The 27,701-nt window shown below is 31.8% G+C and overlaps 1 protein-coding gene across 1 annotated transcript; it reads right to left on the bottom strand.

Moving 5' to 3' along the window:
• Positions 1–685: 685 nt before the first annotated feature.
• LOC139516685 (uncharacterized) lies at positions 686–27,376 on the bottom strand. The gene is made up of 6 exons (XM_071306918.1): positions 26,983–27,376; positions 25,520–25,656; positions 7,033–7,196; positions 4,788–4,873; positions 4,353–4,397; positions 686–1,880 (listed from the first exon to the last, which is right to left on the bottom strand). Exons 1-6 carry the CDS (start codon positions 27,080–27,082, stop codon positions 1,534–1,536), a joined length of 879 nt encoding a protein of 292 aa, XP_071163019.1. The 5' UTR covers positions 27,083–27,376; the 3' UTR covers positions 686–1,533.
• Between the last annotated feature and the right edge of the window lie 325 nt (positions 27,377–27,701).

The following is a 27,701-nucleotide window of genomic DNA, read 5'->3' as shown; positions in this document are numbered from 1 at the left end:
ACATAGACATTGTAATATATCACCTTAGTGTGAAAACTAAATATTGATCAGTGAACAATTTAACACTAGGTATTCAGATAACTATCAGATGTATATGCCATGTGCTTAATATTATTTTTTTTTTGAAAAACACCTTTTATTCACAGTAATATGAAAGTTATCACATCAAGAAAGTAAAGTTGATAAATGAACCATTTAAATTAGGTCAAAATTAGGTGAATTCTACCAGAGAAAATTTACCAATAACAATGGATCTCTAAATCATACAATTAATCTACATCTTTAGAAGAGGGTCAATGTACCATGAAAAAGTTCAGGTCCTTTAAACCCTGTAATAGAAGAATGTAAACCCTCTTAATGATTTCCAAGACAAAAATGTTTATTACTATTACTTATTTTAAACATTTCTTACAATTTATTTTTTCGGTCTTAATATAATAAATAGTTAGGAAAACAGACATGTGCTAGAGCAGCAGACATTTAACCAAAAGGCATCAGTTCATCTACGTTAAAAAAAGAAGAAGTTTTATACAGAGTCCACACTGCCCCTGGATGAGCATATTTCATAGATCTTACCTGCAGACAAAGCAAAGTTACACATATTTTAAAAGTCAGCGTTATTCAATAGATTTTTTCTGCCTCATTGACTTGCTATCAAAAGGGATGGTAACATTAATAGTTGACAAAGTTTACAAAATTTATTAAGAAAAAATCAGCCACAGCAGACAGGGTAACAGGAGAATATTTTACTCCACTTACTTTATAATATAGGTAGAAAGTTGAAAATACTACATTATCAAAAATAAAGACATTATATCTACAAAAAAATATCACTGGAGTAGCTCCTCTTCACCTTTTGGTTAAAAGTTGTTACCTATAGTAAGCCTATACACAAATTTGCCATTATAAAATTTTACAATACAAAGCTCATTTTGGGGATATTTGGTATGAGTTTCTCACAATCTTATACTACAATAATTTACATACAAATAATATAATAATATAAAAAATTACCAAGACTTGTTCCAAAAATTGAACAAATTATCTCTCAATACTCTATATTTCTCACCTGGTTTCAAAGGGAACTTTATGTTACCCACTCTAATGTGACCTGCTTTAATTTCAGAAGGTTTTGTTCTAAACAGAATTCTGTTTTAAATTTTAAATACCCCTCATTTAATCAGTTGTTTATCATTTTAAACACATTTTTTGGTATCAGAAACAAACTATATATCTAGACTTCAAACAAAACATTTTACTTCATCCTCAGTCAATATGCTTCTCATATGTCGATATAACTATACAAAGGCTATAATTGTATAAAATAACGGCTTCTATATTAAGAGTTGCAGAAATACACTATTCTCACAATCTTCCAGCACATCTAAATTAGTGAACATTAAGTTTCATCACCAGACTTACCTTTGTCTTATAAACAATCAAAATAACATAAACATAAACAAACATACACGCTATTTACAATTGTTTTGTCAATAAAACATGACTTATTCGATCATCATATTTCTTCAAAAGTTAAAAAAAACGCGCTCGAAAGCCATTCCAATTATCACGGATCATTGCCCAATGTTGTCTATATGATATCAAGTCTGCGAATACAAGTGCACACACTTCGATTGTCAGAAAAACAATTCCTAACACACCAATCTGTTTCGACGACTTCCGCTCGTCGCCTTTGCTGACTTTTGTATTTAAAAATGATGACATTTTTTTAGGATCAACAGTCAAGTTCTTTTTCATTTCTGCTAACTCCGGTGCCATTTCTTCTTTCAATTCCTCCATAGATTTTTTCTCCCGAGTTTGGTTCTTAAATGCTTCTATTTTATCAAAGTAAACACAATCACAAAGGCAAACAGTTTCATCTGAAATATATTTGAAATTTGAAATATGTATTCCCGTAACAATATTTCAAGCCAGAGACATATAATACATGTGTCTGTGTGGAGTTGCGAGACATCACTTGTGTGTTACCCTTCTGAAGCAGCTGATTCCGAAGTTTTTAAAGGAGTTTCGTGTTGCTTTAATCTAGTTTTCTTTGTGATGTTTTTTGGAACAGTTTGTCTTATTGTCTGGTTTTCTTTTTATGTTGTGGCTGTACTTTGTTTTTCAGTATTTTTTATTAATAGATATACTTTTCCCTCGATTCAAATCCGTTGTTTTCATATGAAAGCACAAGACGTCGGGAACATGTCGAACCAAAATTTTTAAACGATATTAAACATGGCTAGAGTGAAGAAAACGAGCTTAATATATTTGTGAACTAATGACAGTCCCGTATAGAGTGGGGTGCTTATTTTCGCCATATCTTTCCATGTTTTCTTCGGTTTATGTTTAGGTCTTCATGTTTTTGAAGTATACTGATATTTCTATATGAAGATAACTTCACATGCAAAATATTCTTAGCTTTAAAACGTGTTTGTTTTGAAAAAAAATCATCTGAAAAGTTGGATTAAAGGGTGTTTGAAATTTCCTAATGTTTTGTCAACGGGGGACACTTATTCGCCGTTGTTACACATCTAATTAAAACCAAATAACTGTTCAGCTTTAAACAATATTTATCAAATACATTTCAGTATAGATTAACAGCAGACATTTGAAAAGTGTAAAAAAAACTGAAGTTTAGGGCAACCAGTCAAAGAATTACTAAGAAATACTTCTTTTAAATCTTTTTTTTTTTAGTCAGGAAATTGGCTGAAAATCGTTGTCCGTTTTTCGGTCCTTTGAGGTAAGTGCCGAAATTTAGTCTCATTTTCAAAAATAATCATATATGTTATAAAAATATAATTTACCGGCATATTTCTTCCATTTCAACCATCCTTTGAAGTTTTTACACCTCAAAATCATAAAACGGCGAAATTGTGTCCACGGCGAATATGAGCGCCCCACTCTACCACCAATACATGCTGTCTATGTTAATTCAAGCTCTGATTTACCAATGATCAACAATGGTCCTAAATACCGCACACGCCAAATGATGTAGTTTTTGACCAGGTCTTCCAGATCACAGATAGTTGTTGTTTTATATTAACTTGAAAACCTTACCATATTGAAATAATTACATTAAATGTATGTTTCATTATAATACTTTATTCTGATTGGCTAACTGCACATCACGTGTTATTCCGTAAGCAGTTGCATTGCTCAATACAACTTTTCATTCATAATACGCGTGGTAAAACAATAAAAAGCACAGGTGAATTAAATAAAAAAATATATAAAATTCGTGTTTTCATGATCATAGCTAAAAAATGTAATTATAAGTATTGAATGCTTCTTTTTGTAACTTCTATAGGGTTGTAAAAGCGTTGACCGTGCGCACATTTTTAGAATGAAGCGCGGAAATACAAAATGTACTTTGGTCAACGCTTTTACACCCCAATAAATTTACAAAAAGAAGCATTCAGTTGTTTAACTTCATACCGACAACTGTGTCTTATGTTTACCAATTATTGCCTACAAAACAGTTCGCTGCTGGTGGACTATTAGTCTCCTAGATAGGGTTTCATTATCTCAGTAGTCAATACTTCGGTACTGACAGGATAAATAACTAACGATTTGTCCGGTTATAAATTAAGAACACATAAGGATGTTTAGATGTCTATTCACTCAGGTTAAGTTTGCCTTAGATGGATTTGGGTTTTTTAAAGTCTTGTTAAGCTATATTACTCTTCAACTGTTTCGGTTGTTTTAAAATATTCGGCCGCTTTATGTGTACTTGATGTGGGTAAATCCAGAAAAAAAAATCAAACGCATGAAATTTATAAAGTGTTTGTTTTGATTTTTATACTGTTGTAAACAAACAAAATAGAGCGTCATTTGTTGAACCAGATGTCCATAAACCCAAAACCTTTATCAATGAGACTGTTACACAACTGCTGTGTTTTACCGGATTTATAATAACATAAGCATAACGACGGGTGACACATGTGGAGCAGGGTCTGCTTACCCTCCCGGATCACCTATCAGTGAGATCACCCCCAGTTTTAGTGGGGTTCACGTTGCTTCTATGTTGTGTCTTCTCTGCTATTATTTATCTCTTTGTCTTTTTCAGTTTTAGCCATGGCGCTGTCAGTTTATTTTCAATCTTTGAGGTTGACTCTTCCTCTGGTATCTTTTGTCCCTCTTTTACTTGAAAACAGGAAAGTCTTTTACAAACAACTAGTGAATTATATCATCTCCGGACTATCGTTCAAACGAATAGGCATTACAAATTCTTGTCGTATTTCAACTCATACTAGGAAAAACCTTTATCAAACCATGCACGCCATCATACAGATCATACGCATGCTCCATTGTTTTTGTAATATTGCTGTAGTACTTGCATATATACTTACTGTAAACGCCCACTACGAAAAGATATTGTGTTGAATTCGTTTTGCCTGGAAGTCAAAAGGAACATCATGTTAATTATGCTATATCAAACTTGACATTTTTTGTATAAAAACCTCCGTAACTGAGTCGTTTGGTCTACCAAATTACATATATTTCACTAGAGAAATCCCACAATTAGAATGAAAATTACACAATATTTGTCTGTTCGGGATTTTTTTTTTTTTTATCAATTCATGGTATTGCAATATCAAAAACAAGCATGTAAAGCTAACTATATTAAAAAGAAAAAAGAATAACAAAGGAGAAAAAACGACATTCTCATGAATCAATTGAACTTCTGAACTCGAGTCTAATGGACACACTTGACAGCATGCAGTCTTATACTTTTAGTAAACGGATCAATCTTTCTTTCAACAGTTATCAAGTAATATACTAACTGTTTTGCTGTATGTTGAACTGTCCATTTCGTTTACTAATCTCAATACCTCTATCATGTATTTCGATAGTGTGTTCTCCTAAAAATCTGGAAATATTATATGTATGCCATTTAATATATATGATTTTATTAAAAATCCATTGACCAATTCATAAAGTAACAAGAATAGGTCCATATTACACGGATGCCCACTCGCACTATCCTTTTCTATGGTCACTGGACCGTGAAATTGGTGTCCACTCTAATTTGGCAATTAAATTATAAAAATTTTATGAGGGAACATGCGTACTAAGTTTCAAGTTGATTAGACTTCAACTTTATCACAAACTACTTTGACCAAAATGTTTTATCTGAAGCGGGACAGACGGACGGACGCACAGACCGAAAAACATAATGCCTATAGATTTGGCATTAAAAACGGAATAAAGTACATGTTGTTCAACCAATAACGTTTACACAGGCACTTGTCACAGAATTCCCCCTATATACCTTAATATAACACAGTGTTGTATGAAGGTATATATATAGGGGAAACAAATTCTGAGACAAACGCCTGTGATTGTATAATATGATATGATATCTATTTCCATCAAATTATATTGTTTTTGTTATGGTGCGTTATTCAATTTGTTGTGTCTTGTTATCGAAACCATAAAATAAAAACAGCTGCGCCATGAGCGCATGATACGCCCGATGTCTTGTGTAGAAGTTTTAAGCAATAATCATAAATAGTTTCTGAGAAAGTTTTAAGCAATAACCATATATTGTTTTTGAGACACGGAGGGACATGTGAAACCCCAAACCCTGTTTTTATTTTACAAAAAAAATAAATATCACTAAAATAAAATTTTGAATCAAAACCAAAAAGTATGCAGATCTTTAGGTTAATATAACAAAGAAGTGTGTAAAGTTTTAAGCAATAATCATAAATTATTTTTGAGATACGGCGCGACATGATGTAAAAAAAAACCTCCCCTGTTTAACAAAATACTCAATAACTCCAAAATAAAGTTTTGAATCATCACCAAAAAGTATACAGATCTTTAGATTAATGTAACAAAGAAGTGTGTAAAGTTTTAAGCAATAATCATCAATTGTTTTTGAGATACGGCACAACATGTAAAAAAAACTCCCCCTTTTTTACAAAATACTCAACAACTCAAAAATGAAATTTTGAATCATCACCAAAAAGTATACAGATCTTTAGATTAATATAACAAAGACATGTGTAAAGTTTTAAGCAATAATCATAAATCGTTTTTGAGATATGGTGCGACATTTAAAAAAAACCATCCCCCTTTTTTACAAAATACTCAATAACTAAAAAATAAAATTTTGAATCATCACCAAAAAGTATACAGATATTAAGATTAATATAACTAAGAAGTGTTTAAAGTTTTAAGCCATAATCAAGAATGGTTTTTGAGATACGGTGCGACATGTGAAAAAAACACACCCCTGTTTTAGTTACAAAGTGCCGTAACTCAAAAAGTTTTAATCTTATTTTCACCAAAAAGTATACAGATCATTTGACCATCATAAGAAACAACTATGTTAAGTTTCATGAAATTTGGATAAGTCTTTCTCAAGTTACGGTGCGACATGTTTACGCCGGACAGACAGACGGACAGACAGACGGACGGACACCGGACATTTGTATACCATAATAAGTCCCGTCAAAATTTTGACGGGCGTATAAAAATTCGCTGGTAGGACAGAAACTAAGTAGAATCCAATTGTGGTCTGATCGATCAGCAGTTGAAACTTAATTTCGTTTCAATATCTAATACATTCGTAGAATACTATAGTATATTCTTGTATAAAACGTGCTAAATGGACAATAACATCACTCATATAATCCTGACTTTTTTCAGTTTGTTCTTTCGTTTTGTTGTTACGCTACTATCTATGTAAGATTGGGAAGGGTTGAGTGGGCCTGTAACCTAGAGGTTGTGGTTCGTTGCCGTCTTCTTTCATTACTTTTCGTTTATAAAGTATAGATCAGACCGTTAGTTGTATTTTTTTATTACACACGTTCTACTGCCAGGGCGTGTTATGAACTTTTAAGATATAGTAATAGTTTTTCTCATAACTCGAGGTCATACAGAGAGTCATAGAAAGCTGTCCCATTGGAAATCTTACCACATCGCCTTTTTTTATTTCTAATAAAAGACAAAAAAAGGACAATAATTCGGGCTCCTGGATTGCATAATTTTAGATATCCACATGTAACTGAATGACCGTACCTGCAATTTGTTGTTATTGTAGATGTGTATTTAACTTTACATGCTACAGTATCCCATTTAGAAATATTTCCATCAGTAGTTTGTGTTACATCTATAGAAATAGCTAGCATATTGTCATTTTCGTCACAGTTCGGATAGTATGATGTGCAGAAATACATATTAATCTGAAATTTGAATCAAACTGTTAGAATGTAATTTTAAATTTCAAGACAATTACTAGTATACATATCTTAAAAGTTTTTTTGTTTTTTTTTTAATTTCTGCAATCATTTGGTTTTCAATTTGTACTTTTAAAGCCTGATATGTAATCCATACTGCCAACTCTGCAGACTAGTCTGAACAAGAACAAGAGTGGACACACAAAAATTTCTCGCCTGTCTTGTATTTTTATTGAAAGTAAATGCTATCAGAGAAACATTATATATACTGTAAATAATGAGATAATGTCGCTGCTGCTGATGCCTTTATGAACGCTAACGCTGCTGATAGTCCTGCTGAAGACAACTATTATAGTGTCTTCAGACTACCAATTGTATATTATTTATATAGAGATATACTGGATAACTGTGGTTAAGAGTGAAATGACTTAGTGATATACAACTATATTGATAATGGTAACTAAAGATAGAGGTGACATGATAGTGTAATTGTTAGACTTCAATATAAGACAAATATCTAAACACAAGCATTGGAAGTAAAGTTCTGAAAAGTAACATAGTTTGACATGTGATAAAGTTATAAGTTATGAAAATGTTATGAATACTGAAATTGAAAGTTATTATTATCAACTGTTACTGGATAAAAGGAATTTTCTTGATACCAGATCCACCAGAAATGCTGTTACCTTTTTCTAGTCTGTGAAGGATATCTAATGGAAAAAAATCATTTATTAAAAATGTTTATAGACAAAGATGTATTTTTCTACATGAATATTACAAACGTTATAGTTAACAATACATATTATTATACAGAAGATACACCACAACATTAAAAGTACATTATACATAGTAATATAAATATAATCAGTTCATGGTGGCATTTCTGGCAGCTGACTCAGTAAAGCACCTTCTTCATCACTATCAGTGGTATCATCATCACCATCAACTTCATTATTGACCTAATAGGAATAATATAGTTGGAAACAAACTGGTCATATGTAAAATCTGTAATGCAATAAATCTCTTGGAAATATTTTGTTGTATGGATTTGATTAAAGAATGACTGTAATATCTTTTATGTCTTATAATTTAATTCTAAATTCCATTTTAAGTAGGCGTAAATCATGAAATAATGTTGAAGACATGACAAAATTGTGTCTATGATATGATAAACTAAACTACGCCAGCAAATCAGACGATGCATTACATCCAAAATTAAAGTATATGAATATAATTGAGATACTGTAATTATTTCACTTTTTTAAATATTTTGTTTTGATATGAATGATTGATTCTAATTGAACATTAATTTGAAAAATTAAGATAGAGAATATTATGCCTTTTCATCATTATCCCTTTGTTCCACATTGCTTGTGTCAGTGCTGTAACTAGTAGATGGGTTATCTTCAGGCAATATTTCTTTCTGTTTAAGATTTTTAAATCTGAAATTATTTGTGGATCTTATGTATGTCAAATTAATTTATTGAATTTTTTTTTATTCTTAATGAAATGATTGTAACATCCTATGAATCATGTTGTGAAAAAAATATATCTTATCTATTTGGACTACAAAATAAAATCTTAAATCTTGTGAGTGTCTTTTCAAAAGAACAAGATAATAAATTGCTAATAATTGAAACATTACTTCACAGATTGAAAATGTTATTTGTATTTAAATAAAGTTTTTTGGCTTTGTAATATTTTATGTATTCATATTGGTTTATATAATATATTGTTATTGATAAATGTAGTTACATATTAAATAATTGTTCATCTAATAATTACATTAGGTGTATGTTTCATTATGATACTTTATTCTGCTTGGCTAACTGCACATCACGTGTTATTCCGTAAGCAATTGCATTGCTCAATAAAACTTTTCATTTATGATAACACGTGGACCCACAATAAAGTGCACAGGTGAATTAAATAAAACAATAATAAAATTCGTGTTTTTAATATGATCATTTCTTAAAAATGTAATTATAAGCATTGAATGCTTCTTTTTGTAACTTCATAGGGTTGTAAAAGCGTTGACCTTGCGCACATTTTTAGTATGAAAGCGCTTCATACAAAATGTACTTCGGTTAACGCTTTTACACCCCATGAAGTTACAAAAAGAAGCATTCAATTCTTAAGTAAAATTATTAAGTTATTATTTTTTGATTTGTGAAGACTTGCCTTAAATTGTGGAAAATTTTCAAATGCTGTTATGAAATCTTGAAGTTGATCAATTTCCTTTGGCAAGAGTTCTGATTTGTTTTCAAGGGTAAGTTCATATTTCTATGAGCTTCCTGCAAGTCTTTTGCGGATTTTTGAACCAGTTGCAAGGAACTATCAATATCTCCAATAATGAAGTTGGCAAATAAGGAGGAAAAAGACCCAATGGAAGCCTTCATTATCCTTGCAGATTTTGTAATATTTTTTACACAATCTGCTGTTTTATTTGGGTTTTTTATTGCGATTGTCTTTCAGTTCATAAATATTCCTGCTGAGATTTATTGCATTTGATTTGACTTTTTCTAAGGCTTTGTTTATTTTCCCCATTGTTAACTGAAAAAAAAGATGATGTTCATAAAGGATAAATAATCATCTCTTTTTAATTTACATGATAAAAGTCAGGATTTAAGGTTAAGTTCCACTTTCCTTGATTTTTTGATGAATTAACTTAGTTCAAAATATAATGTTTGAAAAAACATCAATGATATGGATGAAGATGATGATATTGCATATGGTTTATCTTTTTACAACAATTTAGAAAGATTAATTGGGAATTGAAAGTGTAATATAAATGTATAGTTTTCCTTAAAAGGAAGTGATGCATGTAAATTAAAAAGAGACATTAAAAATTAATCATAATAATAGATAAACATTGATAGCTGTAAAATATGATTAACATGAAAAAATAAACAATATATTTCAGAGATATATAATATATGGAGAATAGAACGTATACATAGAATGAAATTCAAAACAGTGTGGCTGTGACCATTGATTGACACATTAAATTCATCCATTGCCTGGGACAATTTACGTGAACGTTTGTCTGCAACGACCACTGTTCACGACGTACCTACGATAGACATTTACACTGTGGGGTCACCAAAGGTTTCTTAACGCATTTAATTATAAAATAATTCGAAAAATTAATCAGGAATAACCTTTATGCTTTGATTTATATAATTGATATAAATCAAAACATCGTGTTATTTCTGATTAATTTTTCGAATTACTTTATTAAGGTGTTAAGAACCTTTGGTGACCCCATAGTTTAAGTGTCTTTAAAAAGTACATAGTGAGCAGTGGTCGTTACATACAAACGTTCACCTAAATTGTCCCAGTCAATGGATGAATTTAATGTGTCAATCAATGACCACAGCCACACTGTTTTGAATTTCGTTCTATAAGTCATCATGTAGTGCCGGTGGATTGCATTGCTAGTACTATCTCATTTTATCCAATTCCAAATTGAACTATAAAATCATGGGAATCATGATATGATACAAGGTAACAAAAATGTCAAATCAATAGCTAAACATACAAAGCTTAATTTATATCTGTTGAAATAAGCAAATATCATTGGATTGTGTGTTATATTTGTATTTCACAAATTGCATTGCTATAAACTAGACCATTAGTTTTAGCATTTGAATTGTTTTATTCATATCATAAATGGGCATTTTATAAATAGATTTTCCTCATGGTTGAAGGATGTACAGTGATCTAAGATTTTATATAAGCCCAAACAATATTTGATACTATATACGTTTGAAACATATTTTATAGCAATCTTGCAAGAATTGTATATTTAAGAGCATTTACAAGATCTGACACTGACAGACAGACAATCTATATTTGAATAATCTCCAAACTTGTAGACCAGAGGACAAAATATGATTCTGTTTAATACACAACCCTTTAAATGCATTATGAATTGGATATGACACATATAAATGGATCATGATGTACATATTTTTTTGTGCATATATTGGGAATTGGAGGCCTATTTATATACTATTCCACGCGGTTTGTTAATTAAAGCTTTATTTCGAATGGCAGTTCATGTTTTATTTTGAGAAATAACTAGATGTAAAAAATGAACATAATTAGTTACATTATTGCTTAAAATATTACCTGTCTAATTAACATGTGATATCAGGATCGTCAACTGAGAATGATACTTCATCAGAGGAGTGAAGATTTACAAAACATTCTTTGTATGTATCTTTCAGTAGATATTTAGTCCAAGATAAACTTAAATATCTTTCAGGGTGTATTCCATCTATTTTTTTTCCTGCTTCTCAGAAAATATTGATTAAACGCTAAAATGTTTTTTTTTACAATCTTTGATTCAAAATTTTTATTTCTGAATTTAAATAATAATGATTGATTTGTTTTGTAGCAATTTTATCATCCCATTTATACAAATTTGAATCAAATTTTCCATGATTTTTATTCCATTTTTTAAATGAAATTGTAGGGCATTCCACAAATTTGATTTCTGTCTTATTTGGATATTTATTTACAATCCCTATTGCTCTATGATATTGTTCAATGACTCTATCTACTACTGTAAAATTTGTTGATCAAATTTCTATGTATTTTCCAATTTTTGAACTAATGTCACATGTTCCTGACCATATACAAAATTATATGACTATGGCGTTTAATTGCCCTTTCAATACGTTCATCTAGGATATCAACTAGTTCTTTAGTCCTTGCAGATGATAAACACCACAGTTCTAAAGGAAATTCATAATCTAAACAATTATTCCTCATTGTAAATCCTTTACTGTCGGATACTAATATTGGAATTTTAAATTGCAGTCCCTCAGGTATTTCAGGTTGCTTATTTATACATTTCATCAGTTTTGAAACACTCATCCTATTCCTAATGAATATAACATTATAAAATTATTCTCACTTCAAAATTGTTTTTACTTTTAATGAGTAGATTTAAGAAGTAAACTAAAAATCAACATTAGGTCAGGATTAGGTAAACAAATTATAAATAGATGTGTAATCAATCAATAAAGTATAAAATAAAAAGACATTTTATTGTTGATCATATAATATTCGTTAACTTTACTAAAATAAGTGTTAGTATTTTTTTTTAATTTCAACATGCTTACGGTATTGAATACATATTGTATACATATTACATCAATAATGAATTGAAATATGATACAAAAGAGGGACAAAAGATACCAAAGGGACAGTCAAACTCATAAATCTAAAATAAACTGACAACGCCATGGCTAAAAACGAAAAAGACAAACAGACAAACAATAGTACACATGACACAACATAGAAACCTAAAGAATAAACAACACGAACTCCACCAAAAACTAGGGGTGATCTCAGGTGCTCCGGAAAGGTAAGCAGATCCTGCTCAACATGTGGCACCCTTCGTGTTGCTTATGTGATAACAAATCCGGTAAATAGTCCAAGTCGGTAGGTCTCATTCATGAAAGGGAAGGGGATTGTAGTTACGACGTAAGGAACATATCCGATATCATTTGTGAAACGGTTATTCCATAACGGTCAACCAACTCGTGATGGTGTCCGTAAAACGAAGGGATGATTTCAACTTCACCATTTGGAACTCTTGGTTTAATAGCTTCCGTGTGAGCAGCCACCCTCTATCAAGAAAATCATGATAGGAAATGCAAGCACGGGAATATCTTATCAATTGGGAGATATATACCCCGTGGAACAGACACATTCAATATCCTTGATAAAACTCCAGCAGCTCCATTAACTAATCCATCAAATAGATCAATGTTAACTGTTAACTCTGTATGCACTCTAACAGCTTTATCACATGTTTTGGACAGTCCCATCTCAAAATCCTTTGCTTTTTCTTTAATTTTCTCTTTTGTCTCTGCAGATATATCTCCTATTACAATGTCTATGCATTTAACTATCACTTTATGGTTTTGCACTCATTGTACAAACAACATATCTACACTTTTGTTGTGGTAAAGCAGACGAGTGGCAAATGTAGCATACTCTGGAATATAAGATTTTATTACTCTGGTCTTTAAAAAATTCACATCTTCAACAGTTTGGTTTCTCTCTCTTATTCTGTTATGTGTCTCTGCAAATAATTTATCATTTTTCTGTCTCATAATATCTGTCAGTTCATAAAACATGAATTTTTCTTTCCACACATTTTGTGATAAAATTTCAGTAGAATTACCAGAAGGTTGTTTAAAAATCCAGGAATCCATTACTGGCCTAAGTTGGAAAAGATCTCCTATAGTGATGATATTAATACCTCCAAATGGTTTTGATACACCCATAATTTCTTGCATTCTCTGGTTGATAAAACAAAATAATTTTGATCCACACATTGAAATCTAATAAGTTGAAGGTGTTCAAGTTGATGTCTTAATGTATTTAAAAGTTCATGTTTTAATGGACGATACTGAAACCCCTGGTTTGCTGGAACTCCAAATGCTGCATGCAACGTAACACCTCCTTTCAAATACGCTGCTTTACCTGTTGGTGCGGCCAGAATAATGGACTTCTGATTTGGATTTTCTCCCTGTGTTGTATTGTAATATTTTATAAGTGCTTGGTATATGCATTTTGTAAGTCTTGTTTTTCCTACTCCTGCTCCACCACTTAAGAACAGCATGAATTGTTTGTTATCAGATTTTGATATATTAAGCACATGATAAAAAAACTCCATTTGTTTCCGGTTTAATGACCTAGCCATATTTCTAAATTCTGTATCAGTAAATCAGTTTTTTAATTTTTCTTCTTCTATATCTGTTCCTGTACAAATCAAAATCCAAATCATTGGCAATATCATATTGTGTGAAGATGTATTCACCCATCTATGAAGGTCTTCAGATTCTTTTTCATCTTCATCCTTGAGTTCTATATGCTGTGTTAAAGGGGCAAATGCTTCTTCCTCTAACTCATTTTCAATAAGCTGTTCAGCTTTTTCAATTTCTTCAGCATGATGTTCGTATTGAGTTGCATTGCAGTCAGTACCTTCTTTAACACTGTTGTATTTATCTGCATATGTGTCACAGGGATATATAATCCTTTCTTCCTTTCTCCAAGGATGAAAAAGAAGAAGTTTTTCTCTATGGAAATTTTCAGGGTCTTTTGTTATTGAATATCTTACATATCTGATGACTCTTTTCTTCTTTCTGTGTTTTAAAATTACTCCATTCCTATATTTTAAAGTTTTAGGATCATTTTCAGAGTCAATTTCATCTTGACTTAAGTTCTCATCTTCCAAATTATCTTCAATGTCAGTTTCCTCTATCTCTTCTTCATTTTCCAATTTATTTATTTTTCCTTTCTTTTCTGACCTAAGGTCATACCATGCTGCAAAATCTGCCAAACATATAGTATCTACCCTCTTGGGTCTCTGTGAATATAGTTTTATAACATTGTTACATTGAACATTCGTGCTGTTATCTGGTAACTTCTGTAACTCCTCATTTTGGTTTTATAATAAATGGACGTTCATCTGGGGGAGATGTATTTATGAAAATACGTCCACAGCTTGAATTTTTCAGTTTCATTTGTAAAACTATGTAAACAGCTTCCTGTGCAGATATTTCGACATGTTTTAAACATTTGTTACCCATAGTTTGTACTTGATTGTTCATAGACCTATTTTGCTTGTGAGCTTCCTCGCATGCTCTTCTTAAAAGGTTACTCATCCCTCTCTGTCCTTTACTGACATAGTTAACAATATACATTAAGCATGCAAATGCATTGGTAACAAATTGTATGTCCATATAAGCCATCCTTGCTTGCAACACAGTATCATTGTACCCATTGACGCGAATGCATTATGGATCTCTCTTTAAAAAGAGTCTTTGTTTCTTTTAAAGATGATCTAATGGCAAGAATATAGTCATCTTCGGTCATTTTGATGTCTTGCAAAAAATTCTTCATTAGTACAATCTAAGGACATTTGTTGTGCTAAATGTTTTTGAATAAGTTCATAGTTATTTGTATGCATCTTCACTTCCTTAGGAGTCATATTTGATGGCAGTTTATCTAGAATGATAGTCTTTTCATAGGCGGTAGTGGAAAATTAAAACGGCAGGTTTGTGAACATGCGGTGAACCTCTTTGATGGAATTCTATTCGATAAAAAAAATCTTTAACTTTCCCAAGAGGCATTACAGATGAGTTCAAAAATGAATGGAAAAATTTCTGTACTTTGTAATCAAAGTAGCGAGCAGTGGTGACTGGATCAGATCGTACCAATCTGCATTTAGTTTGCCAGGTCATAATATTTATATCTTCATCAGAATACTGCACTCCATCAATTATTTTTCCAAGTGACTTAAACAGTGGTTTCCATCTTGTTTCTGCTGATATTAACCAAGTTTGTAAACCTTATTGTCTAACCATTGCAAATAAATCTTTTTTGGCAGATTCCCAGTATGGTGGTGATCCTCGTAGTGTTCTAAATAATCTGTAACCATCATCTAACTTTACCAAAGTATCAACATTGCTTTGGTCTTTTAAATCTTTTTCTGTAATTTTCTTTCCTTTTGTTTTTACTAGTGTTGTCAAATCGTACACTTTTGCCTAACCGGTTACTCGGATAATCGATCGACCGATTAACCGGTTAACTGGTAGTTTGAGTTGGTGCTTGAAAGCCTTATCAATAGTACCACACATAGATATAACATGTGGTATGAGTGTCAATTTGACAACCTTTCATCCAAGTCATAAATTTACGCTTTTAGAATTGAAGTTTGTTCTCTTTGTTATAAGGCTTGTCTGTGAGGATTCCTGGCGAAGTTTGACTTTAAATAATCAACTACACCATATCAACTATAGCGTTTGTACCAACTTCAGATTGAAAAATCACTTGTTGACTCCGAAAATGATGTGGAGTATTTCAATTTAAAAGATTAATTATAAAAAAGAAGATGATTTCAAATGAGACAATTCTCCATAAGAGAATAAAATGACACAGAAATTCACAACTATAGGTCACCGTTTCTTTACTTTGTTTGCATGTTACTCGTACTATCACGTATACATTGAGTACATTCACATTGGTTTGCATTTCACAATTTTTTGTTAGCATTTCGTTTAAAGTAAGACTAAGCCTTGCGCGACGGAGGTTGTACATTTAGGTGAAGGTTTACACAATATTAGATCAGAAACGAAATAATGGAGTAAATCGTAAATTTAATCGCTTACTGATTTAAAGTTACTGTTAAAAAAACATGTATACTAATTATGTTTCTTTAAGATCCTGCCCGAGCTGAGAGACAAGTTCTTATTAATTTTATGTGTATAGGGTTAACAATAGCAACCAATTTACTGGACAATTGATCTGTCAAATTAATTACCAAGACGACAATTTTTAATTAAAACCTAACTATTTAATGATTTCAATACAAATTTATATCAAATCTGTCAAAAATGAAAAAAGTCCGGTTAACCGGTTAACGTTTTTGGTTTTCGGTATTCGGTCGTTCGACCGATTAACCGGTTAACCGTTGACAACACTAGTTTTTACTCGTCATTATGACAACCAAACATTATCTTGAATTTGTTTCATTTGAATTGTTTTGGCTTTGAAAAAGATATTAGTAATATTTTGTGCTGCTTTTCGATCATTTTGACGTAGTTCAGACTATATTTCACCAACACTGAACGTTCTTTGTTTGATGGACTTTTTTCACCACAAAATAAACCGGGAAATGATAATTCTTCAATAGCATCTCCAAAAGGGCTAACTGGTAAGTTACCTTCACTTGGTGCAAATGACAGTATATTTCTCTGACTATCTAACATTGTGTCATAGACCCCATCACATTCCTGCTGTTTTTCCATATCATCTTTATTCAAAAAATCATCATCATCATATTCACTCCATAGGTCATCTTCTTCTGTCATGTCTGTCTGTTGTTTAATTTCAGCATTTGTTTCATTCTGTTTGGGTTTTTTTTTTATTTCAGGTGATTTAACTGGATGAGGATTATTTGTTTCTGGATTTTTTTCAATAAATATATCCCAATCTGTGTTTTCTAAACTTTTCATATGTTCAGTAAGCCATATCTCATCAAGTCCATATGTGACGTACTGCTTAAATAAAGGCTTAGTCAGAAGATATTTTGTTGCATCTATACATTTTTGTGGTCTTATATTCTGAAACATTACATGTGATTTGTATCTCAATCTTCTTTTCAATTTTAGCAGTCTTCTTGGGAGTATATTAACAGTTGACATATTATCAGCTGGAACATTGACTACATATCCTTGAATACCAAACTGACCTCTACTGGGATGTTCACCCTTCTTCAAAGATTTTAAACATGTTGGCGACAGACATACTCGAATTCATCAATACTATTTTTCTTTCGAACACACTGTGAAAATAAGGGTTCTACCACATTTTGTAGTTTTTCAACTGGTTCAACAGATTCCTTAAACCACAGCTGGTCACAAGATGTACATCTGTAAATGCAAGCTGTTGAAACCTCATTTTGAAATGTATCAATCAATTGATGTGAATCTAAAGCTTTGTTAATACTACTATTGCGGTTCCTATCAATGTCATGCTCAAAGGCTTTAAAGGTTGGGTCACTTCTTTTATTATTGTAATCTTTTTTCAAATTTCAAAAAAAAATTGGATCAGTTCTTCTACTTTTATTATGTTTTTTTTCAAACTCAACAAACTCTGCATCAAACGTTCTCTTTTAGTTGTGCCCATTCTCAAATGCAACAAATTCTGGATTTGACCTTCTCTTTTTGTTGTGCTATTTCTCGAATGCAACAAACTCTGGATTTGACCTTCTCTTTTTGTTGTGCTCTTACTGCTTTGCAACAAACTCTGGATTTGTCCTTCTCTTTTTGTTGTGCTCCTTCTCAAATGCAACAAACTCTGGATTTGACCTTCTCTTTTTGTTGTGCTCCTTCTCAAATGCAACAAACTCTGGATTTGACCTTCTCTTTTTGTTGTGCTCCTTCTCAAATGCAACAAACTCTGGATCTGTCCTTCTCTTTTTGTTGTGCTCCTTCTCAAATGCAACAAACTCTGGATTTGACCTTCTCTTTTTGTTGTGCTCCTTCTCAAATGCAACAAACTCTGGATCTGTCCTTCTCTTTTTGTTGTGCTCCTTCTCAAATGCAACAAACTCTGGATTTGACCTTCTCTTTTTGTTGTGCTCCTTCTCAAATGCAACAAACTCTGGATTTGACCTTCTCTTTTTGTTGTGCTCCTTCTCAAATGCAACAAACTCTGGATCTGTCCTTCTTTTTGTTGTTGTAGTCTACTTCAAAATGTTTACATTTACTATCTAGTCTTCGATTTTGATGACTTATTCTTTCTTTTTCTGCATAATCTGTATTGGATCGTCTAATTTGCATGAATTTTCTCACATACTCTTTTTCCTTATTTTCTTTTCTCTAAATTTTTCAGATTCTCGGTATTTTGGTTGTCTTTGTTCCCTTTTTTCATCAAAAAGTCCACAGGCCAATGTTTTATGTACAGTTGAAGTTGACAAAACAATATCATAATGATTACCATTTGTATGGTTTAGATAAATACCAATTTCATCTGTTATAATATTTTGATTTAGGTAGTTTGCATCAAATTTGTTCCACTTATATGAGTTATTGCCAGTGTTGACATAGGTGAAAATATTAGTTCTTAATAAATTAGATGCTACAAAAATCACAACTTCTGTTGCCCAACTTCCTGGAATATTTATTTGATTTTGCAGTACATGAGAAAAACATGTTTGACCATATTGTAGAAGGGAATGAAGATTTGTCCCTAACTGATGGATATGATTAACTATTGCAGATCTTATTTTGATGTGATTTGTCTCAGTTCCTGTAATAGCATAAGAAATGGCTCTGTAAAGCAGTTTCCAACACCTATAATTTTCTGTAAGTCTTTAAAATTTCCAATTATGTTTGGCGCAGTTAAATCATACAATGGATATGATGATTACTCAAACCTAAACCCTAAATTTGTGCAAAGTTTCATTTGCAATGTCAAGTTTATAGGTTTAAATTGGAAGATTTCATGATCTTGATTTGAACCCATGCTACTTATGTTGTTTGTATGTGTTAAGCTGAATTATGGTATACATTTTTGGTTTTCTTTTCTTTTCCATAAGTTTGTTTTCAAATTATCATGTGTGTTTTTCCTGTGAAAGGTTTTGATTCTAACTGCTTGGTGTTGTTTATAATTTGAGAAACACACCTTTTATATTTGTTTGTATGCTGTTTGATGCAGTTGTAGTATTCTCTTTTATCTTTCTTTCCAATGTTACTTAATCTGTCTTCTGAGTATTATTCTTTATTTAATCTGTCTTCTGAGTATTATTCTTTACTTCATCTGTCTTCTGAGTATTATTCTTTACTTCATCTGACTTCGGAGTGTTATGCTTTACTTCATGTGTCATTGGAACACTTTTGGTATGTTAAGAAAAGAATTGAACACATTTGGCAATATGAGCATTTATGAGATCTTAGTCTGTTCTCTGTAGAATATTCCTTTTTACAAAGTTGGCATTTCAGCATCTCCTTGTTTAATATCTGTTGTTTGCATATAGTTATCAAAGGTACCAGGATTATAATTTAGTACGCCAGACGCGCGTTTCGTCTACATAAGACTCATCAGTGACGCTCATATCAAAATATTCATAAAGCCAAACAAGTACAAAGTTGAAGAGCATTGAGTATCCAAAATTCCATTATGTCTTTTCAATTTTTGTGCTGATGGGAAGGTTTTCCTACATAGTTGGCATATATTACATGCATGGTTTTGAAGACCTTTTCTAGTCTTGTAAGATTTGCTGCATTAATTGCATATATACATATCTGTAAAGCACAATGTGTAAAGACTCGGTCACACCTTACCGGATAGCACGAACGGACGCCTAACGGATGAAAATAAAAGTTGTCCGTTGACAAAATTGTCATTGAGAGTCCGTTGATGTACTAACCGAATAAAACGGACGTGTAACGAATGCATAACGGACACACACCGGATATGCAACGTACGAGAAACGGAAACGTACCGGACAGAACGGATGTCGAACGTACATCCAACGGACGAGTACCGCATAAAACGGACACCTAACGGAAGCGTACCGGATAAAACGGTTGAACAGGATATACGGAAAATAATAATACATGTAAATCGCATTAATATTCAAAATGTTTCTGTGTAACTGGTTTTGTTTGTTCTTCAAAATGCTGCCAAAGGGCAGTGTCTGGTCTGAATAAGAGCTGCTTGATTGTGAAGACATGCCCTTACTCTAAGATTGATTATGAATAATAAGAATTCATGAACCTTAAGAAATCTGACATATCAATAATTGGCATTTCTGACGCAAAATTTTCAATTGGCTTTAATCCGTTTTATCCGTTAAACGTCCGGTAGAAGTCCGTTGGTGAATTTATCTTCAGACCTCCAACGGATGTATAACGGACACGTAACGGATACAAAACGGAAACGAAACGGACGAGTACCGTACAAAACGGACGCCTAACGGACGTTCAACGGACATTTTATACGTTGGACTTCCGTTCAAAGTTTTGAACATGCTCAAAATTTTCCACCGGACAGAACTGACGTCGAAGGATAAAACGTACTCTAACGGACATGCAACGGATATGGACGGACGTCTAACGGATAAGAACGGACGTCTAACGGACATGAACGGATTGAAAAAAAGTTATCCGTTAGGCGTCCGTTCGAGCTATCCGGTAAGGTGTGACCGAGGCTTAAGGGATGACATCAAAAAATAAATGAAGGATACAAAACTTAATTCAAATAATTTGCTGCAAGTTTTGTTTTATTGACATCGATTTTATATAATATCCATATTGGTCAATCAATTTTTCCCAAATTAAGTTAGGAGGGGGTAGGGGTGTCGGTGAAAAAAACTATATGAATTAAGTTTTTTATCCTTCATTGAACATTTGATGTCGTCCCTAAATGAGACATGTGCAAATCGCAACAAAGAGTTGCTCACTATGTCATGCATATGATACTTACCTTTGTTTATCAGACATTTGATATAAAAAAGGTAATATGTAATTAACTTTGCATGGTCATGTGTATTGAAAGGTGCACTAGCTGTCAAATTCATGTTCACCGATTTTAATCAAATTCTCATATCTGATTTAAAACAATGTCAAACATTAATTCAAACTATTAAAAAGCTAAAATATGCAATTAAAAGGACACGGGCATGGAAAAACGTAGCTCGTTTCGTGTGTATTTCAGTCAAGACGCCATCTAATTAGTTATCGAGTTGACCTCTAAAATCATTTGATGATCATTTAAGCAATGATAACATAAATATAGATATAAATAGATTAAGTAAACTCCTGCTGTTAAATTTTTCTAGGTCTATTTAATTTCATATTATAGATAAAATTTAAATGTTTTTCATTGTTTTTACCTGTAAAAGAAAGATTTTTGTGAATGGAATCAGTCAATCAAATTATTAACCTTTGTTTCACGTTCAATGTTGACATTCTTTTCTTTTAAATAACTTTACACATACATTTCTCGTGTTATCTATCGCAAGCTATTAAAGACGTTAAATTGAAGGTCACTTGAATTCGGATTGAATGAAATTGAATTCTTCACTTGCAAGTAAATAATTCATAATCAGTGTTTTTTTTACATTATTTTCACAAAATTGAACCAAACTGGCTGCTAAAAGTAAAATAGTATTTCACTATTTGCATTTCATTACTGATTTATAAAAAAATATTTATATTATATTTTTTATATATCTTGTAGCTAGTGCACCTTTAATACAAATATTAATTATCACAAATAGGAAGTAACTGCCTAGCAATAAAGGGCAATACATATTTGAAGAAGTGATTGGATGAGATTCTTTTGTTTTGCTGAGCCCATAGCAAACAAGTGAAACTGTGAGCAACTGCTTACTTATGATACCCCCTTTAAAACGTTTTCGTAAACAGGAAGTTGTTGAGTGATGAATCTAAAAACACATCACACATTGATTCGTATTTCAGAAAATCCTTGTATTGTAGTTCCTGAGAAAAATGTGACGAAACTTTTCAACTGTGCTAATATGTGTAAAATGATACAAGTGTTCGATAAACAGGAAGTTGTTGAGTGATGAATCTGAAAACGCATAACATGGTATAACTAACTTATGTAAACCCTGAAACCAAATTTCAGAAATCCTTGTAATGTAGTTCCTCAGAAAGATGCGATGAAAATAGTCATGTGACAGACGGACGGACTGATGGACAGACGGATGGAGGGACAGAGTGATAGGTGGCTGGATGGACTGACCAATTGACAGACAGAGGAAAAACAGTGTACCCGCACTTTTTTAAAGTGAGGTATAATTTTTTATTGTAAAAGGAAATTGTTACATAATATAATTAAGCTTAAAAATAATATTAATTGATATTTCTCATATCTATCATTCTATATACATTTACTTAGTAATATTATTATCTTATGTTTTTAACAAAAAAAAAACTAATGTAAACAATAAGAACACATGTATAATTATTGAAAATAATATATCTGCAAAAAAGATAAATTTTAACAATTTGTTAACTTAAGTAATATAAGTTATATTTGCTTCCATCAAATCAGGATTATTTTTTAAAAAAAAGTATACTTATCTCAGATCATATGTATACAATTCTGTAAATGTTATTCTTTAACTTTGTGGAAAGAAAATATTGTTCAATCTGTACACATTCAAACAATAAATTAATATGGTTCTGGTGAACTGTATTACAGGACAAATGTTCATGCATTCATGAGTGATCTTGCTTTAACATTTCCACACCTTCCAATGTTTCATTTAATCAGTGTACAGTAAATATCACTTATGACACAAATGTATGATTTAATCATATTTTCATTATTGTTACAAAAAGATTCTTGTTTCTCAATATTCAAATTCATTTCTGATTAAAAATAAATAAATGAATATAAAAAAGAATTATATCTTATAATTATTCAATACATGATATAATTGACTTATCCCTTCTTGTAACTGATAAACTGGATAAACTTTAAATAATTAACATTGACCAATGAACTATGAAAATAAGGTCAAGGTTAGATGTCACTAGCCAGTTCAATATATAAATCTTAATTCTTTCATACAACAATGATAGATGACCTATTGCTTATAGTTTAAGGAACCAGACCAAAACACAAAAACTTAACACTGACCAATGAACCGTGAAAATGAGGTCACGGTCAAATAAAACCTGAGCGACTGACATAAAGATCATAAAATATTTTCATACACCAAATATAGTTGACCTATTGCATATAGTATTAGAAAAAAAGACCAAAACTCAAAAACTTAACTTTGACCACTGAACCATGAAAATGAGGTCAAGGTCAGATGACATCTGCCAGCTAGACATGTACACCTTACAATCATTCCATACACCAAATATAGTTGACCTATTGCATATAGTATTAGAAAAAAAGACCAAAACTCAAAAACTTAACTATAACCACTGAACCATGAAAATGAGGTCAAGGTCAGATGACACCTGCCAGTTGGACATGTACACCTTACGGTCCTTCCATACACCGAATATACAAGACCTATTGCTTATAGTATCTGAGATATGTACTTGACCACCAAAACTTAACCTTGTTCACTGATCCATGAAATAAGGTCGAGGTCAAGTGAAAACTGTCTGACGGCCATGAGGACCTTGCAAGGTACGCACATATCAAATATAGTTAGCCTATTACTTATAGTAAGAGAGAATTTATCATTACAAAAAATCTTAACTTTGTTTTCAAGTAGTCACTGAACCATGAAAATAAAGGTCAAGGACATTGGACATGTGACTGACGGAAACCTCGTAACATGAGGCATCCATATACAAAGTATGAAGCATCCAGGTGTTCAACCTTTAGAAATATAAAGCTTTTAAGAAGTTAGCTAACGCCGCCGCCGGATCACTATCCCTATGTCGAGCTTTCTGCGGGCTCGACAAAAAATGAAAATAAATATTTTAAAAGTTTTGCTCTCTATACTGTATTTTGGTCATAAACAATGTTTATTCCAAATTTCCTAAAACTTCATGAAGGTTTGACAAACGTTTTTATGTATAAAAACATTTATCCACAGACTGAAAAAAATCGTTGTCGCAGCCGCCGACGCTGGAATTTAGGATCGATATGCATCCGCTTTCAAGACATGTAAGACATGTAATATTGCATGTCACAGCCTCGACAAAAAAACAATACATTCATCAATAAAACAAGTACACACCTTATGTTGAAACTGTTTATAAAAATGTTAGTAAAACAGATTTTTAAGTCGTGTGTGCTATTTATAATGAAAGAGTTTTCGATATAATTATTAATATCACACTGTATCTGAAGCAGAAGATATCTGCTTTGTTATCACAAAACTATGTAATTGCTATTTCATTTTATCTAACCATTAATAAATATGATTTTTATCCCTTTTACTAACCATGTTCACTCAAATTGAACTCATATTAAGTTTTGATTATAACAATTGGAGAGGTTATTGGTGTTCTTTGTGAATATGATATAGATTATTTAGACAATACATGGTCATGTTTTATGAACATTTAAAACCCTTAGCTACGTCTCGGGCTTTATATATTTATAAAACAAAACCAAGTATTATCTAACCTATACATAATCACAGGCAAGGAGGGAACTCCAAGTAATGATTACATTACAAACAAAAATTAATGCGTTTTTTACATCGGAAAACTAGTACAACATATATGAAAAGAGCACACACGTTATGTACAAGGCATTACTGTTGAGCTGCTGGCTAAATAGGAAGTCATTCTGTTCAGTAAAACTACAGAAACATGTGACGCAAATTTATATTTAAAGCTCGATTCAAAGCATGAAGAAGATACCTAACAGATTTTAAAAGCGCACAAGTGAAACCCATCACTGTCAAGTTGCTGACCAAATATGTAGTAATAGAGAAAAGTGTGACGAATATATGTGTGGACGAACAGATGAAAAGGATAACTGCAATACAGATATGGAATTTTAATCAAAAAGAATTACCAGTATCATTATTTCTGTATCTATACTGGGAATTTCTATTAAAAAATGGCCGTGTAAAACCAGTTTCGTCTCACTAAACTTCCCCTTTATATGACCGTATATAACGGACTTTTGTGTTTTTCTAATAGATTTGACGGCAAATCAACAACGTATGATTTCTCAGATGATTTAGATAAAATCCAAATGGTCAGTGCCAGTATCAATACACCTAGATTAGATAGGGAATGCATTTCTAACTATGTAATAGTGGTGAATCAGGTTATTATACCTACAGTTAGAGGTTTCAATTCGTTCCAGTCATCAATTATTTCCCTCCTTCTATTATTGTCTGTGTCGTGTCCGTTAAAACCAAATCTGTTCCATAAACTGTGATACGATACATCAGAACTAGAATGCATTCGTAATAAATCTGCAAAAAAATGAAGAAAAAAAATATATATACTGTTAAAGAGAAAGAGTATAAGTTATAGATTCACAGAGGGCTGGGACGATTTCGGAAAGGAATATTGTGGCGTGGTATGAATGAAAAATGCCCATGATACTAGGTAATCTTTCAATTCGTATAATAATGATTCTGTCAATTCGTATAACAGAACATAAACACTTCCAATGCTTATTATTCAGACGACACTACTGATTTTTATTACAGAATATGACTCTACTAGTTCGTATAATTAAAGCTGACACTATCAATTCATATAGCAGATGATGACACTAACAATTGGTATTACAGAAGATGAAACTAGCAATTCATATAATAGAAGATGACACTATCTTTTAACAGAGGACGACCCTATAAATTCGTATAACAAATGGCGAATCGTTCAATTCGTTTAATGATGACATTGTCAATTTGTATAACAGAACATAAACACTACCAATGCGTATTTTTCAGATGACATAATAATTGGTATTTCTAAATATGACACTATTTCGTTTAACAAAAGAGGACACTATCAATTCATATAACAGAAGATGACACTATCAATTCGTATTACAGAAGATGTAACTAGCTATTCATATAACAGAAGATGACACTATCAATTTATATAATAGACGATGACAGCCATGACAATATCAACTCGTATTACAGAAGATGACACTATCAATTCGTATTACAGAAGATGAAACTAGCAATTCATATTACAGATGATGACACTATTAATTATTATTACAGAAAATTACAATATTCCGGTATCAATAGGTATAACAAACAATGACAACAGAAGATATACTACCAATTCGTATAACAGAAGATGACACTACCAATAAATATTACAGATTATGACACTATCAATTTGTATTTCAGATCATGACACTATCAATTCGTAGTACAAAAGATGAAACTATCAATACGTATTAAAGCAGATGACATTACTAGTATCAATTCAGTTTGTGAAAAAATTTGAACTTGAATAATTCAAAGTTTCATTGAATATTACAAAATATGAATCGACAATATTTCAAAATCAAGATACAGCACTTTGAGCAAAGTTTTTTTAAAAATCCATTTTCCCCCCGCTTAATTTTCTCGACAAATGAACACTGTTGCCAATTTGTTGCAGGCAACATTACGCTTTATTAATGACAACGGCGACTGCATGCAAGACACATCTTTACGATTTTTTTGTATACCTAAAGACTGAATTTTCTTTTTCTCTCTCATTTTGAAAATATTTCGAAAACCAGGAAGTTATCTGACCCTACAGGGATATGAAATATAATTAACACTTGCCTTCAGAAATCAATTCATAACTCTCCTCTGCTGTATCGTTTGAAGATGTTGTAGATGATTTTACTTTACCCACGAGAAAAAGCCACATAAGTAGGTACATGGCTCTCAAAAATATCCGTTAAACCATGCTTATTCGGACCCGTCACAGTAAATTTTTTAATCCTCTATTTAACAAGACTATCTTCGGTGTATTTCACCTGCATCGTGGATCACAAATTAATGTATAATGTAGATGGTTTTCATCAATAACGAACCCATGCGTTGAAAAATCTACTAAAGGGCCGTCGTTCAAATTATGAATTATTAAACATCAAACCATTTTTCTTTTTAGAATTTGAGATGTATATATACGAGCGTTATTTAATGTCCTTTTCGTTTAATCTCATCCTGTTTGATAAAACAAAACGTTTATGGATTCGACGTTCGATTTTTGTATCTATAGATACATGGAGTTTTGTTGATTTGTTACTGATAACGTTCTGATAACACATACTGCACAGGATTTAAAAAAAAGCATATTTAATAAACTTTTTAAAAACATTTGAACAGCATGTTCTTTTAAAGGCTTTGAGGGCAGTCTTTATCTACAGGACAGCTATTTGATATTTTCTTTTCTTCATTTTGGATGTTATTATGCATAAACAAATTCAAGAGAAGGGCGAAAGATACATGAGGGACATTCAAACTCGTAGATCGAAAATACACTAACAACGCCATGG

The sequence above is a fragment of the Mytilus edulis genome, chromosome 3, assembly GCF_963676685.1.
Source record: "Mytilus edulis chromosome 3, xbMytEdul2.2, whole genome shotgun sequence".
NCBI classification, from domain to species: domain Eukaryota; kingdom Metazoa; phylum Mollusca; class Bivalvia; order Mytilida; family Mytilidae; genus Mytilus; species Mytilus edulis.
This window is presented reverse-complemented; position numbering and strand designations above follow the sequence as displayed.

Bases quoted from the DNA above. Each gene is read 5' to 3' on its own strand.
- LOC139516685 (XM_071306918.1), bottom strand. From the start codon at position 27,082: ATGTACCTACTTATGTGGCTTTTTCTCGTGGGTAAAGTAAAATCATCT. The intron at 25,657-26,982 runs GCAAGTGTTAAT...ATTTTTTTGCAG, and splicing joins TTATGAATTGATTTCTGAAG to ATTTATTACGAATGCATTCT. The intron at 4,874-7,032 runs GTACGGTCATTC...TAATATTTCCAG, and splicing joins ACAATAACAACAAATTGCAG to ATTTTTAGGAGAACACACTA.